General features: G+C 34.8%; 1 protein-coding gene across 10 annotated transcripts in view; it reads right to left on the bottom strand.

Annotated features, from left to right (window-relative positions):
• LOC143222481 (transcription factor 12-like) overlaps positions 1–21,541 on the bottom strand; it is an 82,380-nt gene that overhangs the window by 47,357 nt on the left and 13,482 nt on the right. For 7 of the 10 annotated variants that reach the window (XR_013012264.1, XM_076449074.1, XM_076449075.1 and 4 more), the window contains exons 3-5: positions 17,992–18,106; positions 17,137–17,162; positions 15,936–15,968 (exon numbers count right to left, since the gene is read on the bottom strand). Coding sequence is in view for 9 of the 10 variants with exons in the window: in XM_076449074.1 (XP_076305189.1) it covers positions 15,936–15,968; positions 17,137–17,162; positions 17,992–18,106 (174 nt within the window). In the remaining variant the exon portion in view is untranslated. Of the gene's footprint in view, positions 1–6,586; positions 6,881–15,935; positions 15,969–17,136; positions 17,163–17,991; positions 18,107–21,541 lie in introns of those variants that run through there. The other 3 variants (XM_076449083.1, XM_076449084.1, XM_076449079.1) reach the window with 2 other exon arrangements.

Below are 21,541 nucleotides of genomic sequence, written 5' to 3'. Positions count from 1 at the left end.
AAGCAGTTCACTACGCATGGTTACGCAGATAAGTTAAAAAAAATACAAAATAACAGAAGCATATGTAGGAACGTCCATATTACATCATAACATTTGGTTTCGCAAAAAATTGCATAATCAACTATCCGGGCTCTGTCCACCACGGGAAACTGTTTTGTTTTTTCCTTCTCACCGCAAAATTAACATAATGGGCTGTTTGTACTCTATCTACTGTACATATCGAGCTCTGTATTTTACTGTTGTAAGTTCGTAATCTTACTGCTGACCCACAGGAGAACCAACTGTGATTACTAGAAATGAACTGGCTGAAAATAGAGTGTGTTTTTCTTATAGCAAAGATGCATTAAACTATTTGCTATGTTCAATGAGGGGAATCGAACCCCTGATTTTAGCAGTGTATATCCTAAGACTTCCCGCTATCCCAACGTAGGACTAAAGACAGATAATAATTCCTTCCGGAATTAATTGAAATAAGATAAAATTAAAATAACAAGGAAACTAATAAACAAATCTGTAGTTCCCATTTAATGAATACGTACATTTCTATAGCTTTCTACAACGATATAAACACATACCAACACAACAATGTTAAAAGAACAATGAATGATCTAAGCATGTACAAGACAGAATCATTCACAATACATGGTGGATGTGAAATGTCACAATACAAAGTGGATGTAAAATGTCCAAAAACGATCTAAAAAAAATTAAAGTATCTTAAGCCACTTTTCACTTTTATGACTAATCATTATAAATATTTAAATATAACGATATCTAACCCCTTCTTTGTTTGTTTCTTAATGAATTCCGCGCAAAGCTACTCAAGGTCTATCTGCGCTAGCCGTCCCTAATTTAGCAGTGTAAGACTAGAGGGAAGGCATCATCACCCACCGCCAATTCTTGGGCTATTCTTTTACCAACGAATAGTGGGATTGACCGTTACATTATAACGCCCCCATGTTTGGTGAAGAGATTCGAACCAGAGACCCGCAGATTGCGCAGGAAATATTAATATACAATCATCTTTCTACATTAAATGAAAAATGCAAGCATAATTACTGGAAATACGTGCGTTAAGTCAGACAAAGCATAAATTGTTGTCCAAACGACTTACGAAATCCAACAACCCCTAGAAACCTCTTTTCTGATGTCTATTAGGTCATCCAGTAAGTAATTTCCGAAAATTTAATATAAACGTGCATCATCATTTCCTTTGTAGAAGGCTTTAAAGACTAAAATATGTAGTAGGACGTGTATAAAAATGTTCGGACAAATAAAAGAAACTAACCCAACTCCACTTTTTCAGATCATTAATGGAATAAACCCTTTTGAAGTGCAGCAGAAACTATACGAAACATTCAAGGTGCTTATGGTGCGGAGTCTCTAAATGAAAGAAAATGTCGAAGTTTAGATTAGGTGACTGCAGCTTAAGTGATGCGCCACGTTCAGGTCGTCTTGTTGAGTTTAATGATGACTTGCTGCTGGCTGCACCTCATGAAGATTGTCCTGTAACAGTTGAAGAACTAGCACAGAAACTTAATTCAACCCATTCAATAGTTCACCGCCATCTGCAACATCTTGGAAAGGTGTCAAAACTTAGAAAATGGGTCCCCTATGATTTGACAGAAGCCAACCTTAGAGCAAGAGTGGACATTTGCACGTCTCTGCACAATCGTGAACATATATCACCTTTTCGAGACAGATTAGTGACTGGAGATGAACAATTTATATTTTATAAAAATGTTAAGCGCCGCAGACAATGGTTCAGTGCAGGTAAGCTGGCTAAAGCACAGCCCAAAATGGACCTCCACCCTAGCAAAACCTTGTTAAACGTTTGGTAGGATATTGTTGGTGTGATCCACTTTGAGTTGCTGCAACTCAATGTAACGATTACATTAGACTTCTATTGTCAACAGTTAGAGCGCATGAATGTTACATTGAAAGAAAAGAGGTCTGCTTTGATCAATCGTAAAGGTGTTGTGCTACACCAGAATAATCCATGGCCCTATATAGAAAGGATCATATCTGCAAAGACTGAAGAGCTAAACTGGGAAAAACTTCCACATCCTCCTTATTCTCCAGACCTTGCTCCATCTGAATATCATCTACCCCAAAATTTGCAGAACTATCTTGATGGAAAAGAACTTGGAACACATGAAGATGTCAAAACTACCCTCTCTAGATTCTTTTCCTCCAAACCCCAAGAATTTTATAAAAGTGGCATTCAGAAGCTTATGAATCGTTGGCAGGAAGTGATTAATAGTAGAGCATACATAACTGATTAAATAACATTACATGCGTTTGAAATCCTTTCTCTTTTTCTGAACCTAAAATCGGACATTACTTAAGGGATGATCTGATAATATTACTTATCGTATTTTCTGGGAGCCGGATTCCAACTGTTTATAATGAGAAATACAAAGATAATAAAAAATTATACTGTTAGCTCGGAGAACGGAATACAGAAAGTTATGCCTATGTTGTGTTGAAATCTCGCGTCTGAAAATAATAACGATGCGGTATTCACATGTTAGTCATGATAGGTACCATTCTTTCAGTTTTCAAATTAAACACGTATTTTTGTTTATGATCAAATCTATGTCTGTTGCAACTGCGATACACAAAACAAATTGTCACACAACACTAAAGAATAGCCACAATGATAGACGTGAAATCATAAAAAAAGGATTCTCTAAGTACATGCCCTTCAAAACAAAACGAATTCTATGATGACGAGAGAACCCACTTGTAGAGAAAATTAGATATTTAAAAACGACTGGTGTGGGTAGAGAAAGTACTACGTAGAGGAGCGAACTCTATTAGTGCTTTTTCTACCTACATCAGCCGTTTTTAAATATATAAAACGAGTTCCTGCCTTCAAAGCAGCATTTCCTAAAATTGTGAATCGCAAGAGGTATCGGAGTGGGTCGTGTTACAAAGTATATATACAAAAGAAATATATTAATATCACAATTTGTTGATACAAAATACTGAAAGGTCTTGAAAAAAACAAAATATAACAGTTACGTCAGCATGGATAGCAGAATAATGCCAAGTGTGTTAGGTAGGTGGCAAGTTTGGAAAACTGAATAGCTCCTGTGCTAATGAAGTGATATACTTCTGGGACACCAGTTTTCAAGGGAGATGGAAATCAGACATTAAAGTATGTGTCATCAATTTTCTTACTTGTCATTAGTTTCTTCACATGATTCAGATTGATTAATTATAACATAACTGTTAAATTTAGCTATTTTTAGAAGTGATAGTTTATCGCAGATTTGTTTACGTAACTTCGTACAAATTGTACGTTGTGTAGTTTAAATCTTGTGAATTAGCGCTTGTTGCATTTTTGCGTCATGTTACCAGAATCTTCCACATATTATCCGTTTTGATCGAATATTATTGCATCATAATATCTTGTGTATAGAATGTTCTTGGCCTCGGTCAACCTATAAATACGCGTCTCTAATGTTGTTCAAGTTAGTTAGTTGTAAAAGGTAATGAGACAAATATACAAAAATAGACCGCATGATTGTGAATGCAGCCATAACAGCGTACAATGGCGATTTCTAAAGTACATTAACACAGATTGCATTACAACAACAGAAATGAAATAACTTGTCTTATCAAATGGGTTCTAAAATAATTGAACCAGCCTGTGTAAGCTTTGATTAAAAGAGACATAGCTCGGGATATGACTGTAGTAACCAACAGTGTAAAGTAAGTGAAATTATCACCGATTATATTGTAATAACATACAAATGGAAAGTAATTCATTTTGTTAATTGTGTTCAAAGTTTACGCAGTCTGGTTCAGTTACTTTTGAACTGTAGTGATTAACTTTGTAACAGATATTTGACTTTGTTTTAACATATTATTTTAACACAAGTTGACTGTTTGTTGTTTGTTTATTGTTGAAATCTACAGTCGACAGGTCACACACAACCAGTGTAAAGAATTTGGCCCGTCGATATATTAAAAACTGACAATACCTTAAATGAATATGGATAACGTATTTTTGAGTATATGTGTAAATCAGATAAGTCATAACTTTCTCTGGTGTTTATATTACAAATAAGAAAATACTTCTAGTTTCACAGGTCACAATACAGATTGAAATATTGAACAAAATACAATTAACACAATTCTCTTACCAACAATGCTAGGCTCATTTTAAAAACCAGATGGCAATTACATTTTTCAAGTTACGAGCGGTTTACACGGTTGATAATGTATTTTAACAAGTGGTGTTCTACTAGGACACGATTTTGAAAGTGAAAAATAATAGTATGGCATCGCTTTGGCACGAAAACGTTTAGCTTTAAAAGTTTTTTTTTTAATTTGGGATAAAAAAACGTCAAATTTTTAAAGCAATGCATATATTACGCGTACTAAATCTGGAAACGCTATAAACACTAGTTACACATGCTACAAAATCAGTTACACCCTTAGTGAAATTATTTGATTTATGTTTGATACACTTTTTATTTCTATGTAGTTTTATCAGTTACCAATTACAAGTTCGATACAAAAAAAAGCAAGTGTAACTCGTGTCTATCAAATACACAAGTCTCTACTAATGTTATACTGTATGTTTAGATACCATCCTTGAGTTCTGACACATGATATTCAAAAGTAAGGCAGTATGTAGTACTTGCTTTATAGGTTTGGTCAAGACCCATCCCCCTGTATTGAAACATCATATCCATCAGGTATGGAAAACTTTTCTACGTACCACGAGCTTCAAATATTAGTCAGGTGTAGAACATTTTTTTGTAGTACCTGTTAGATAAATTTTAGTCAAAATTTATCCGTCCAATCCTGTGATGTCCTGTCTACAAGATCGAAATGAAAAGGCAGTGGACAAACCAAAATATCCCACTGTATTTCTTGAAGAAGATTAAAAAACACGCGTATTTTGTCCTGTTTTTTATGTCTTATATTATTTAAGCCTTGCGTGTAATCTGTTTTAACTGCTATATATGTGTTTATTATATTATTTTCATATACATTGTATAACAGTCAGTTAGTGTCTTGTTAAACATATAAGCTTTACAACAGAACCGAATTCCGAATTTTAGTGAAGTAAATAGCCAAGCTTACCGCTGAACCACCAGGGGACATTTAAATAAACGAACTTTTTTTAAAACATTTATAACACAGATGAATTAACATGTAATTAACATACTATTTTGCCCGATAGAGGCTCCAGTAACATAGATAAATGCTTGCAATGGGAATTTTAAAAAAAACGTCGGGAACAATCTGTGTATATTTTCTACACCGGCAATATTTGCTTAGTTAGTTTGATTTGTTTTGAATTTCGCGCAAAGCTACATGAGGGCTATCTGCGCTAGACGTCCCTAATTTTGCAGTGTAAGACTAGAGGTTAAGGCACTCAACTCGTAATCTGAGGGTCGCAGGTTCTAATCCCCGTTACACCAAACATGCTTGCCCTTTCAGCCATGGGTGTGTTATAATGTGACGGTCAATCCCACTATTCGTTGGTAAAAGAATAGCCCAAGAGTTGGCGGTGGATGGTGATGACTAGCTGCCTTTCTTCTAGTCTTACATTGCTAAATTAGGAATGGCTAGCGCAGATAGCCCTCGTGTAACTTTGCGCGAAATTCAAAAACAAATAAAACGAAATATTTTGATTATTCAGTGTTGTTGGTTGTTTTGTTTAAAGACAGGGATTAATTAATATAGTCCTGAGTTATTTTAACTCCGCTAATTATAATAATAATAATAACTAAAACTGAACTAACAGCTATAATTAACTAAAAGTACAACTCCCTAACTATAACTAAACAATTTACAGATTTATACCACGAAATTAGTAGTCATTGTAACATATATGTGACAATTAATTGGGTCAGTTTGTAACTGAAGATAAAGTACTAATTCACGCAAGCTATACTGGTGTTATATCGAATTATTCATTTTGTTCCATCTTTTTGTTCTAAGGTTAGCAACCTTACCAACTTCAGAAGTGTAGGAAGGAGTTGCAGAGCAGGACGCTTGTTTGTTTGAACTTAAACACAGAACTACACATTAACTAAACTTAAAACTGTTTGTTTTCACGCTAAACACAAAGCTACACAGTAAGCTATCTATGCTATGTCCACCACGGGTATCGAAACCCGGCTTTTAGCATTGTAAGTCCACAAACATTCCGCTGTGCCACTGGGAGTCAGTGAAAGTGTTTGGTTAGACACACAGATTTTACAATGAGAGATTCAAAATGTAAGGAGATTCCAAAGGCAACCCAATTTAGGGGATGATCTGGGGTATGCACCCCAGGAATTTTATATAATAATATAAAGTAATTATTATGACGAGATATCCAAATGGAGTAGAAATTTATTCTGAAGACGGCTGGTATGGGTATTAGAACTTCAATTGAAATAAAGTCCAGAACAACGTTTTGACCTTCTTTGGTCATTTTTTCTTTTGTTAGCCTGAAGATCTATACAAGCCGTCTTTAGAATACATAACATAAAGTTGCCATATAACTCAACTGTGAAACAGTGGGGATGATACAGTACCCCCGGTTCCAATGCCTCTCATTTCATCTAAAAAATACCTGATAGTTTAAAAGACCGTTCGACGGGAACTGAGAAAGATTTAGCTGAGGTACGTCAGCAGGAAACATTTTGGCCAATCTCACAAGACCGCCAGAGGAGCTGGAAACGGACTGATGCATGACATGAATTCATAGAAACCGGAACATGTGACGTCCTTACTGGATGGACAAACGATAGCCGGATCGCAACACCGAACGAAGAGTACAAGAAATAACCTACAACACGCTACAACAGCGGTACAAAACTGAAGGGACGATATGCAGGACGCCGAAACTGTCAGGTCGGACCGTTCCACTTAACTACACGAGGGAGACAGTTTGTACGAACAACAAGAAGCACGGTACCAATCCAACACAAAGAAATGTTCTGTTGTCGCGTGTGTGCATGTGCACCTTATAGAACTTAACAATGCGTATCTCGCCTAACTTTTACTACCACAACGGACACGCTTCAGCCCTAAGCAGCAGCTGTTTCAGTCTTCCTTGTCAAGTCTTTATCAATATAAAGTTATTTGTAGCTATCTGCTCTAAAAGAATAAACACACTAACACAGGTAACGTACTTAATGGGTGAAAAAAATCAAACCGAGATAAACGTGGTATGTCCTAATTCTTAACAAAATAATAAATAAAAACCTTTCATAATGTGTCAATATATAAATTGGTGATTGGAACATTGTTCGTTGTACGTGTTTAGTACAACGTCAATACCTCTCCAAGATACGTAATCTGTGTCATGTACAAAGATTCCAACCGCATGCCACACGAAACGCCCTTAATATGCTACCTTTTTTATCCTATGTGTGTTTTAACACTTTTTGTGCAAGCCAACCCAAGAGTTAAATGCGCACTGCAACATCTAATTTTGAGGTAACAGTTGGTTTGATTTGAATTTCGCGCAAAGCTACACGAGGGCTATCTGCGCCAGCCGTCCCTAATTTAGCAGTGTAAGACTAGAGGGAAGGCAGCTAGTCATCACCACCCACCACCAACTCTTGGGCTACTCTTTTGCCAACGAATAGTGGAACTGATCGTCACGTTATGACGACCTCACGGCTGAAGGGGCGAGCATGTTTGGCGTGATGGAGATTCGAACCCGCGACCCGCAGATTACGAGTCGAGTGCTTTAATCACCTGGCCATGCGGGCCTATACCTCTCGGACTGAATAGTGGGACTTGTCTGACGCTCATCCAGTGCACTCATGACCCCAAGGTACGGAGCGCGTTTTAAAGGCAATGAAGCAAATACCACAGACCTTCAAATTCACAGTCAGGACACGTTAAACAAGTGGTCACGACCTATCGTAACGAGTAACAAAAATCGCGTATTGTGTGGAAATATACATAATGTTGGGTGTTAAAACAGAAATAGAACTAGGTTAACTCGATTTTTTACGACGTGGGTACCTAACACTAATGTTCGACAAGAATTCCAAATAATTCACTCGCCGAATACCCCACCCTATTGAATTCCTGAGTGAAAAAACAACAACATTTAAAGTATTGGTTATAATATATTATGCACAGATATACCAACAATGCGCTAAAAAGGTCGCTATCATTTCCAGTACAGCGAATAAAAAGTTTTTAAAACAGCAACTTTTTCGACTATTGCCTGCATGATCACATCAACAGGGCTAGCGCCTAGATAACTCGGACTATCGCTTCAAAATTTGTTCAGCTTACTTGACTGGTCTATGGATATTTGCTTTTGATATTCAGATATAAATCCATATATATACAAGTATAATATATATGGTATACAAGTGTAGTAGTAGTTTTCCGTTTTGGTTTGTTTCTCTATTACTATTCCCTATGAGTACATAGTTTGTTATATTCATATATAATTCTAAGTCTTGTACCTTTGTTTCCGAATTTCGCGCGAAGCTATACGAGAGCTATCTGCGCTAGCCGTCCCTAATTTAGCAGCTTAATTCTAGAGGGAAGGCAGCTAGTCATCATCACCCACCGCCAACTCTTGGTCTACTCTTTTACCAACAAATAACGAATAATATGATTGACCATACATTATAACTCCTCCACATCTGAAAGGGCGAGAATATGTGGTGTGACGGGAATTCGAACCCACGACCCTCACATTACGAGTCGCGCACCCTAATCTCCTGGTTATGCCGGGCCAAACGTATCGTGCACGTAAATACATTTTCAACCCAATGAATGGCGCTTCATATCGATTGATTTACACGCGACAGGGTTTAAAGGAAGAACATATAATAAGCACATATTTTAATCAAGTATGACATAAAAAGCACACAAACAACAGTATTATAATATATGTAATTTTAAAATGAAGTTGGCATCCTGCTAAAAATAAAAAGGTAAGGAAACATGAATTACGTCTATACATAAGTTTACTGCTATGTTCATTCCATGTATGCATACAAAACTGAACAAATAAACAGATAAAAAAATCTTGTAACGGAAAGCAGGGAACGTTGTTTACTCATATAGCTGTTATAACAAGTTTCTAAAACAGAATAAACACTGCAATAAAAAACACAAAACACGTAAAGTGATAGCAGTTGGAGAGTAGGTATAAGAAATCGTTTTAAATTCCATGTTGACATTGTGACTCGTATAACTACACGACGCAGTATAGCTAACTAGTATCGTTTTGTTTGTTTTTTGAATTTCGCGCAAAGCCACTCGCGGGGTATCTGCGCTAGCCGTCCCTAATTTAGTAGTGTAAGATTAGAGGAAAGGCAGCTAGTCATCACCACCCACCACCAACTCTTGGGCTACTCTTTTACCAACGAATAGTGGGATTGATCGTCACATTGTAACGCCCCCACGGCTGAAAGGGCGAGCATATTTGGTGCGAACGGGATTCGAACCCACGACCCTCGGATTAAGTCGAACGCCTTAACACGCTTGGCCCACTAACTAGTATCACTTTAGATGTTTTGCACTTATTATCGCAACATTTATTTTCAATACTTACTGTACAACTACACGATTAACCAACGACCTCTACTTTTTGTTAAATTTTTATTTTCCTATTTATGCACTTACTAAATAGACTAAAAACACGTGGTGAAAGTTACGGCGGACGTCGTTTTCAGACTAAATAATGCACTTTTTTTTAAATTCAAATGAAATTTTCTTTATATAAAAGTTATATAAATAATTTTTACAAAACTATGCCCGATTCCACGGTCAAGAAGATACTTTAAATTGTCACAATCTCCTACGTCCGCGTTCACACGCACGTGGTTTTAGGTGAGCAATTTGCAGAATGACAAGAGGTTTGCAATCGCTGGGGTTAACAGGTAGGTATCCAGTTAGCACAAAATATAAAATAACTCAACTGTTTAAAATTATAGTTATGTTATTCCTCAGTAACATTAACTTAATTTCTATAACAGAAAGTTAGCAGAAATAACGGTACATGCGCTTAACCATAGTAATATTTGGACATTTACACATAAAGGTCAGATTTTCTACCGCAAGCTTTAGGTTACAATTTAAACAACCGCTTTTTTTCTTTATCTACAGAATACAACTACAAAAGCTTTTGGAAACAAAAAAGGACAGAAGGAAGAACTTCGATTTTATATTTTCACATTTCTGAATCTTTAGTTAATCATTTCAACTCTTTTGTTTATCATGGTTTTCTTTAATGTACGTTGGTGTATAAAACAGTTCAACTTATTCGTCCCAGTCGGTATTTAGTTCGCAAGACGAGTGAGGTGCGATTTAGACTTCTTCCTCTCTCCCTAACTGTATTATAAACCTAGTGAAACTGTTTCAATAGCAGGGCTAACAACGCAAGATTTTAAACACTTTTCAACTTCCCTTATCAAGGCCCGGCATGGCCAGGTGTTTAAGTCACTCTACTCATAATCCGCGGGTTCACATCCCCATCACACCAAACATGCTCGCCCTTTCAGCCGTGGGGGCGTTACAATGTTACGTTCAATCCTACTATTCTTTGGTAAAAGAGTAGCCCAAGAGTTGGCGGTGGGTGGTGATGACTATCTGCCTTCTCTCCAGTCTTACACTGCTAAATGAGAGATGCCCTCGTGTAACTTTACGCGAAATTAAAAAACGAACTTCCCATATCAGGGCGACGTTCATGAGCGTAATAAATAACGTTTAAAACTTCTTTGGTTGTGCATATCACCCAAAACAGTTCAACGTGTATGTAGATCAATGGAGACCCGTGAAGGTCAGATTCGCCTGGACCCCTTACTCCTCCTGCATTTATTAGTTTAGAACTGAATATTCTTTTAATTATAACATAACGATCAGAGAGTAAATGCAATAGCATAACCTAACTCATTTCAAGGCCATGTCCATGTATGGTAATCTAGAAAATATTCTATACAAGTACCACACTTTCTCTTTCTTCGTTATTGAGTAAAACTGACACGTGTCACGAACAGTTCCAGTTGTTTCACATATTTTTCAATTAGTTCATTACTGTAAGAGAGTTGTAAATAACATACCCTTTTCACAGCCCTCTGAGTTAACTAAACTAAGGATGGATAAATTCTTAAATAAAGGTGGCCTTAATTTATATTTTATTTCTCGTATAGAAATAAACTGATGAGAGGCGATTAGGGCTAATTTCGTCATTCATGTAAAAACTGTTTACTTCACCAAATAGGCCATTTTTGCGCCAATTTTTTGAAAAGTAGTTTGGAGAACTGTGTACCAGTACATACAGCAATGTTTGTATGTTTTCATATTTTGTGTGGAATTTTTTTTCAATTTCGCGCAAAGCGGCACGAGGGTTATCTGCGCTAGCCGTCCGTAATTTAGCAGGGAAGGCAGCTAGTCATCACCACCCAAAGTCAACTCTTGGACTACTCTTTTACCAACGAATAATGGAACTGATTGTAACATTATGATGCTCCACATGGCTGAAAGGGCGAGCATGTTCGGTGGGACGGGGATTCGAACCCGCGACCCTCAGATTATGAGATCTCGTGTTTAAAGGTTGATGATGTGCATTTTGATACAACAGGCTGCTGTGGGTACTGCATTTTGTATTATTTGTAGCTTTCTTACATGTATCTGTTTTCGTTAATCCAATTTGGGCATGAGTATTCTATAACTGGGCAGATGTTTCATGGTTTGTTCTTGGTAGACACTTTACAAAACTTGTACCTTGACAAAGTTTAGCATTTCATCACTGATATGTTTAACCCACGTTAACTTTTGATCGAAGATCAGACCAAGGAATTTATATTTTGTCATCTCAAGAACTGTACCATTCATGTGAAGTTCAGTGAGACATTTCTGAGTTTTGTAAAGACTAGTTGAATATTAGGAACATTTATTTTGATGCGGTATTTTTGACAGTATTCTATTCCACTATGGTTGTAGCTTGGTGGCATTATTGCTGGGATCAGTGCACTATTCCAAAGGACAACATCGGCTTCCCACTGCGATATATATCCATAATTTGGGTCGTCTAGGGGCATATATATCACCAACATACGTAATAAACGGATAACCATCCCTTACTGAAGGGCACCTACCTCAGAAGACAAATACTCAGAAGGTTCCCTCTGCATTAACCATCTTCCAAAAAATTGGACAGGCAGCAAACACCATGCGGAAGTTTTAAATCTGACATTTTTAACCTAAGACCATTGTGTCATACAATGTTGAATGCATCGAGAAAGCAAGTGGCAATGCATTCTTTTTATTGATGCTGTCTACTTCAGATTTAGTTAATCTAATGAGGTGATATGCTGTCTGAACTTTCTGAATCTGTTTTGGATTTTTCATAATCTTGATGTGACCTCAAGATGATCAGAGAATCTGGTACTTAGTATTTGTTCTAAAATTTTCCTAAGCAGCTGGAAAATCTGCTCAGATGGTAGTTATTCATTTTATTAGCTTGCTTTCCTTTAAGGAACATTAAGACACTTCTTTGCTTTCAACAAGCTGGGATGTATGCAGAATTTAATAAGTTAAAAAGAGTCATTAGGTGGTCAAACAAGCTCTGAGAACCTTTTTTAATGAGTATGGTTTGGAAGCCATCTTCTCCTGGAGCTTTATATTTTGTAGCATTTACAGATTATACTCTGCCTACACAATCTATCAAAGTATACCATTTCTGTATTGGGGGTTTTGTCACCTGGTAAACTTACTGGTCGTTTTCATTGTCTACTGTACCTTTGTTAGAAAGAAAGGCATTTTTATTTATATATATATATAAATTTTGTGCTATGTGTTCATTAACTCAGTTACAGAAGCATTCATGTCTGCATCAGTGTGTGTTTTAAATGATTTGAAGGTATTGTTTAAATGATTTAGGTTTATTATTACATGTGCTACTGCGTTGTTTTTCTAATGTTTGTGAACATTTCAGATGTGATCACAATAGTTTGGAATCTGTTGGTTTATTTAGCTTAGAGCCCTAATAGTCTCATCGTTCTAGTTTTAGTTGTTCTACTTATTTTATTATTTTGTTTCTGGTTTTAACTGCCATCTATCCAATTGTATATTTCAATGCTATTGACAGTATTAGTTAATCTTATTAAAAAGATGGCTCCCAACATTTGTTGTTTTTTTTACGTAAATCTATGATTCAATTTAACAAGCTGAGAATCTTAAAGTAATGTTACTGTTAATATTTGGTTATTAATAATTTGTTGAGAATTTTCATTTAAGCCTAATATGTTTTTATTTTATTTTTATCAAATTTACTTTCCATATCTAATAATTTCGGGATTTCACCCACATATAATGTTTTTGGCAGAATTGTGATCTACAAAGTACAACTTTTTTTTTAAGGGCTTCCACTGAAGTCTGATATTTGCCTGTACTGAACACTAGGCTACCATCAGTTTATGTCTTTCACAAATCCTGCTTGCAAATTAAAATAACAACACTGACATATACTTGTCTTGAAATACGAATAGGAGCCCTGTAGTAATACTAGCAGGAAAAAAAAATATATTTAAATTTCTTTGCTTATACAAACACAAGGTTTCAATATCGTAGCTGTTTTATCACCTTACAAACACCAGATTAAGTCATAATGCAGTACAATATTTTTTGGGGTCACTCTACACATTATTACAAATTATATGTAGAAGTTTTGATAAATGCAAGTTCAGGTATTTTCAATTTATTAGTTTCTAAGCTTCATTCTGGAAGGCATCCACACACATACCACTTTATATAAAGCATGAACAAACAGCAAAAACAGAAAGTAAGAACCCTCAAAATAAGAAACAGTAAAAACATGCAAAGTTACAAACTTAGAAGAAAATCTGTAAACTCTCGTTTTGTGTAAAATATTACAACAACAATTCTTCAGTTAGAATCTGTGCATATTTATTTATGTAATAAATACTTGTATACAAAAAATTTTTCAACAATATAATTAAACTTTTTTCAGTTCAAGATAACTTCTAATAATGTACATGTAATTACCAGAAGATACATAATACAGTCTGAAGTGTCAGTAAATATCTACTTATTTTATGGGTTTTGATACTTTTGTGGATACTTAGAGTAAAATACAGTTAATCGTATCCACATCCAAAGTTTGTCGCCTGTCATCTTCAACATCATCCAGGTTTTAAGAGGTTAATATTACACTAACAGTAATTTACTTTTTTCATTTGGTTTAAAATTAGGTATACAGAAAAGGTCATAAACATGTTTTAATCTTTTTTACTATGGCTAGAAACATCTAACAATTTTGCTCTGTCTATTCCACCAAGAAAAGAGTGAGACCATCTCAAGGGCTGACACAGTTACTTGTACATCTGGTATAAGTTAGGGACTTCCCCCTCTAAAAATGTTATTTGGAATATTCAGTGATGATATAACATTGGATATACTACAATAATGTTCTTCTTTGAATTCTGATTGAAAATCAGAACTATATGTCTGTGTCTTGCATGAACAGTAAACAATGTTTCTTTTTCATGTGTAGACATATCTGGAAAACCTCTCACCCAAATAACCAGTAAGAGTCAATAGAAAACTATAAACCAGACAGTAAGCAAAAACTTAAATAAATGCAAGCACTGTAAATAAAGATTATTTATTTGTTCACTTGTGTGTTTCTTTCCTTTACTGTCTGTGCTTGATGTTTTCACAATCAGTTTTGTAGATTCTTATACACTATCTTTTAGATGTCAGCAGGCCTGAATAGTGCAAAAGTTCTAATCAGTATTCACCCCAAACCAAAATGAACAATACATCTACAAACTATCTCCCAACTAAAGCAATGGTTTGTCTTATTAACGTGCATTAAAGGTAAAACAATTGTTGTAGCCTTATTAATTCTTATGACACTAATTGACAAGTGTTTACATTTCTAGGTTCTTTGTCTTTGTCAATCTTCATTTGAGTACTCTTTTGTTTTAAAGTTACCAAATAAGGGATATCCTTGACTCATATGACTTAAGATCCTAACCCAATGTAGCATCAGGTAATTTTTATGTCTTGGACTATTGACATACTTTAGAATTGTTGTTTTGGGTAAACATGAAGGTGAGTTGTCCTTGTCAAACGATGTACAAATTTATTTCAACAGTTTTGACTGAATCACAAGTATATAAATATATACAATTACAATATCAAAATAAACATCTGCTTCTAATGTATAAAAACATGCTTTTCACTGTAACATACTCTAACTGCACTAGTTTTAAACATATTTAATAATAACTTTAATAATAAGCTTACCTTTTTACTTGCATAGTTTCTGCATTTACACGTCACTATGACCTTATACTTAAAATGGTACATTACAAGATAACAGCTTTTAAGGCTAAATTAATTTTCTTGTATGCTTAGCATTGCAAAAGTTACAATTAGAAAGCAAAACTGAATGAATTTAGAACATTAGTTTCTTATCTTCATCTCATTTCAAATATTGATAGTAAAGGTCAATGTTACTTTATATGGATCACTACTTTGGACAAAACCTACCTTACATTATAACAGACACAAAAAACAGGATCACGCCTCAAAGTTTATTTTGATTTACGGTCTTGATGTAAAAAATGTCTAGTTAAAAAGTTTTTGAGGGTGGGAGGGATAACTTCCATGTATCATACAAGTGTAAATGATTCTACATTTTAACTTTACATTTACAATAAAAATAAATAAAAGTGAACAATTCCAAAATTTTGTGAAAGAAATTTCTTTCTTTAGTCTCTTACATTTCCATTACAGAATTTAATTTGGTTATAAGATTTAAATCAATTAATTTGGTTTAGTTTATCAGGTAATATAAATCCTGGTGAAGAGTTTCAAACATTAACTTATCAAGGTGAATTCACATGAATCTTAATATAATATACAGAAGTGTTTTTAAAGATGCTTTTGAAGTTCATCATGCAATCACTTACCCATTGACCCTCTTGTTCTTCCGTCTCTTCCATCTAGCAGCAAATGATGGAATAACAGATATGATAATGACATATGAAATATCTAATGCCAACTGCTGGTTTAATTTGAAAATACAATAAAAACTAAACTGAGGAGTATTAATACTGCACAATAGGTTATGAAAGACAAGAAATAAAGCCTGGCAAATGCATGTTGAAGAAGTCAAAATAAGTCTTAATTAGTTTTACATAATTTAAATGTTTTTTGTAACCAGAATCACCTTTCTTTTTTACATAATTCTTTTCCATATTATAAATTAGCCTAAAGAACAACTTACAATTTCTTTGTGATTTTCACTAAAATAACAACTTAAAGGTAAAATAAGTTTTTGTTTAATCTTTCATGTAGGTTGAATATTTTTAATTAAAGGTTGCTTAAATCTTTAACTGAAAACATTTTTCTTAAACTTGCATGCTTACAAGTTTTATAATTGTATCTTAAGAGTGAATTTAAAAAAAAGATTTTAACATAAGAGAAAAACAATACAACTGGTAAAGATAGATTTTACTTGGCCAAAAGTTACAAAAGTAAAAACAGAGATACTAATATGATATCTCTTTGGTACTCAACGAAAACCAAATGTATATAAATGTAATGCCATGATTGGAAGATACCTCTAGCATATATTCTTGAAACAAGAGGATATTTTTAAAAGGTGAATATGCAAGCAAAGACCTGCACCTAAGTAACAGCTTTTCTTCTTTCAGTTATTACTTTCAGATTAATACATTATATCGTTATTCTATAATAATTGTTTGCTTGTTTTGAATTTTACACCAAGCTATACCAGGGTTATCTGTATTAGCCATCCCTAATTTAACAGTAAAAGACTAAAGGAAAGGTAGCTATTCATCACCAGCCACTGCCAATTCTTGGTTTACTCCTTCACTAACAAATAGAGGGACTGATCTTTACTTTATAACACCCTCATGGTTGAAAGGGCGAGTATATTTTGATGGGACAGGGATTCATACCTGTGACCTGAAGAGTGTGATTCAAGTGCCCTAACCACCTGACAATGCCAGGCCTCTGTATAACAAACCAACCATGAAGTCACTCACCCCAAGCAATATATTAACCAGTACCATTAGATATTATTGCTTTATCTATTTTAGTTTTGAAGTGATCGCAAAACATTCAAAATATTTATAAAATACTTACACCTCTTTTTCTCTTAATTGAAATACCTATGAAAGAAAAATAATAAAATATATTAAGACTGTAAACACATCAAGTGGTATTAAGCATTTTAACAAATACAGAAAAAGGAAAATCATGTTCAGAAAAATGACATATAATCTGAACTTTACCAATTACAAAAAAACTTATTTTTCCCTTTTCAAATCTTAAATATTTATAGCACTTTCACATGATATTGATTTCTTATCACAACTAAATAATTAAAATGAAACACAGTCTAATAAATCACATCCCATTACTTATTGTTCAGCAATGCATATCCAAACTTGAATGTCATGCACTTTGATCTCTATTTCTTCTCTAATTTCTATACAAAAAGCTCTACCTTCAAGCAGCACCACCCCAATGACAAATATAGCACAGCAGATAGCTAATGACAATCATTTGTTTATTAGACCTCACTCTAGGGCTACTAGAAACACTAGGTTTTCACAGTATCAGTATCTAACAAAACTCATATCAGAGAAGGCAGTGGTTGCAAGTTCTTTTAAATGTTTCAATAGAACTAATAAAATTTATGATAAGTTAACTTTTACTAAAACCTACATCAAAATTTTAATAATATTTAATTTTAAAAAGTATAGTGTTTTTGATACTTCTGACAACTGTATTAACTAGTGGACATTTTATGAACCTTTTTTCTTCACATGTCAAATTCATATAAAATCTCTATCCAGAACAAGATTTAGAATCTTAATTTCTAAAATAGTATGGTGCATACAAATACTTTGATCTTTGTGGCACATACAAAGAAAAGTAAAGTTTAGTAAGAGATTCTGCCATTTTAAAATCTTTACAAAAGCTATCTTTTAATACCTCTATCAGAATCTGCAGATATTAGCCTTTGCTGTGGCACACTACTAAACTGAAAATATGTGGACTCTGCTGGTGGAAGAGGTTCTGTGGCTGAGAAACTGTTACTGACACACTCCTGTTAAAATAAAACCAAAAGGTGTAAGGTCCTATCAAAATCAAATAATTACTAAAATGAAAAAAAAAAAAATCAAAATTATAATTACTCCAAACCTATTCAACTTATCATGATTTCATAGAGTAAATTCAACAGAGAAAATACAGTCATCAATGAAATCACGGCAATTGTCATGAACAGTTGTTAAAACATTGGTTTAGCTTAACAGCAGATTTGTAAGGACATTAAAAACTGCACAAAAAATTTATGATGCACATTTTGGTCATGAAAATATCTCCCTTCAAACATGAGACTTCTGCCAAGTTGGATGGGTCATATCTCTCAAGACAATATCCATGACTAGAAGCTCTAGATAGCAGATGTCATGAGACTAGGCAAAATGCTTTTAAATTTGTCTTTAAAGTTCTGATGTTAACATTTCCCTTACCTGAAAACATATTTCCCATAGACACTTTCTTCTATGCACACAGTAGCTATCTGTCACATTTGCTTAGGAGATTTTGCACATGCCACTATCCTTTCTCACCTAACACATGTTATACCATGAACTTGTCTAGCATATGATTTAATCATCATTTGACAATAGCTCTACACCAATAGCAGGAGAATAGATTTTCCAAGTGCAGTAGATCATTTTACTGAAAATTAGCTTCATTCTTAGATGAGGTAAGAATAATGTGAACTGGTAGTAGGGAGGAAGAGTGGAAAGAGCACATGGGTTTACTGCTTCCCAACACTCAAGTTGATGCAGGTTTAGGGAAGAGAGTATACCCTGTGAGGCAACACTGAACACTAGATGGCATCTGAGGAGTGAATTAAGAAACAGTATAAACAGCTAAGGTAATAAATGAAGCACATATCTGTTAAAAAGGTGAGTAGACTGAAGAATGGTGATGGAGGGAGAGGATATCCTGCAGAAACAAAAATACACCAAATGGTGGAAATAACAAGAGATGATCAAATGTAGTCCACATTCCAGCCCTGGTGGTTTTATCCAAGGGTTATCAAAAGTGTAAAGCCAGAGACTGACTCAAGTAGTAGATATGATGTGATACAGCCTGCAAGCCTCTACATCCAGAAAGGAATGGACAATCCACATGAGTTAAACTTTTCTTAATGTAGAGGCCAAGAAATCCTTGAAAGAAGAGGATGTTCACTTGTAGAATAAAAGACTACAGACACTTCCAAATTGAGCCATGTCTGCCAAGTAATATTTGACTACTCAAACTAGACTCAAAATGTAATTAAGGTCAGTATGATCACAGAGGGATGAGACTGAAAGGAGATATATGGAAGAAATGATAAGACTTTACTCCTGAGTTGCCCAAGCATTACAAGGAAACAAGTAGTAAAGGAATAAAATCATGAAAGATCAATGAAACAAAATACAGGAGGCATCTAACACAAAGATGAGATTTGTGATGTCCACAAGGAAAAAGGAAAGAAAAAAATTTTAAGAAAGAGATGGCTTAAGGAGTAAGTGACCAAGCATTTAAATGGGACTTCAGTAAGAGAGCATGTAGAACCATATCAAGGTTCCAAAAGATTAAATGAACCAGATAAGAGGAAATATTAATTAGAAAAGACCAGAATGTACAAAGAACAGGAAAGACAAAACCATTACAAAAAGGGTGAATGGGAGTTGAAAAGGCCACCCAACAGTCTGCAATGGTAGAAACAAATTTTGGAAGAACAAGACAATGAGCAAATATAAAATGGTCTGATAATAGAGTAACAGATGGTCTAAGGGTAAAAAAATGCCATTTTATAGACAGGGAGAGCATAAATAACATGAACAAGAAAAATGGAGGACAGTGTAGTCAAAGAACAAGGGACTGGAGAAATTCCATTCATGGAGACAAAGCAACAACATTCTCAGATGAAAGACGGATGTATGAGGTTGGAACAAGAGTGACTGTGATGGAGGCAGTGGAAGAGGTGCTCTGGATGTCATTCAGTAAAGAAGAAACCAATACTGAGTTACCAACAGGACCCCACAAGAAGTGTTGCAAACCAATGTCAAGACAAGTGAAAGGAAAGAGGAAGGTACACAAAAAGAAAGAAATGAGATCAGTCATGGCTGAAAGCATCCATAGCCAGTATTGATAGGTGAGATATCAGGATCAAAAAGGAAAGAGTTTGGTATCAAGAGGCATTGATCACTGGCATGCCTAACTGGGAATTAATGTAACAAAACACCCAAGGATGGAGTGATCATTCCAAAGGAATAGTCCTACCAGTCCAGAGAGTTGATTTGCCACCAAGTTAAAGCCCTCAGAACATGACAGTTGATAAAATAAACCCAATGTTAGTGGGCTGAAAATAGAAAGCCTATAATGCATAAGAAAAGGTCCTTAGAGCAAGCCCCACTATGACAACTAGTATGGGAAATGACCTTAGAATGAATCATAAACAAGTGATCTTCAACACGAAGTAAGAAATATGAATATGCTCGATGCACAGCCAAAAATTCCAGGAGACTAAACAGTTGAAGCTGCAGAGTCATCCAGAGATGCATGCCAACCTGTAATAGATGTGTTAGTGAAGAAATAGAAATACAGATGAGAGGGCAATGGTTAACTGTCAATTTTAGTGTTAACAGAAAACAGCCATCAAGACATATCCTTAAGAAGAGAGGGAGGCATTACAAATAAGAAGACATAGGACTGCAAGGGGTTTTTCCATCAGTCAATTAAAGTCCAATGAAGAACCCTCATGTGAATCTGGCCTAAAGGAACAATGTTCTAGAGATGTAAGCATCACCAAAGGAGATATAAACTCTTGCTCAAGAAAGATAGAAGAGATGAAAGTCAAAGTGACCAAAGAAAGTTAGAACTCTGAAAAGGCAGTAAAAATCTTATGAAGCTGATTCAGTTTAAAGAAACATATTCATTAAAGACAGTGTCAAAGATAAGAATGTATTTAATTTTGAATGCAAGTTCTTATGGAAATCTACTGCACATAGAGGATGTGTCACATGATGATTACAACATGTTCTAGCACAGTTCATGTAAAAAATTGTCTTAGGTTGGAGATAACTCATGTCAAGTGGCATGCACAATCTCAAAGGAAGATGCACAAGGAATAGCTACAGTATGCAGAGATATGAGAATTTATCCTTTTCCTTGCAATAAAATTCGAGTCACCTTAATTTTCAGCTCAGTCAGTTACCTACTCTTGTCAAAGGCAATAAACAGCATATTCACACTTATTTTTCAAACTCTCAACATAAAGCTAATCAAATCAAGACACTATACACTTATCCATTTTCTTCCAAGGCATGCACACTCAATTTGATTTCTCCATAGAGAATTAGGTGAAAAGAAATTACATGTATCAGTTGTTATTGAAAATTTGTGTAAAACAAACAAAGTTGGTTGTATAAAGTGACACCATTTCAAATTGCTTTTACTCATTAATATTCAGATTTAGTTG

This window comes from Tachypleus tridentatus, chromosome 8 (genome assembly GCF_004210375.1).
Source record: "Tachypleus tridentatus isolate NWPU-2018 chromosome 8, ASM421037v1, whole genome shotgun sequence".
Taxonomy (NCBI): Eukaryota; Metazoa; Arthropoda; class Merostomata; order Xiphosura; family Limulidae; genus Tachypleus; species Tachypleus tridentatus.
This window is presented reverse-complemented; position numbering and strand designations above follow the sequence as displayed.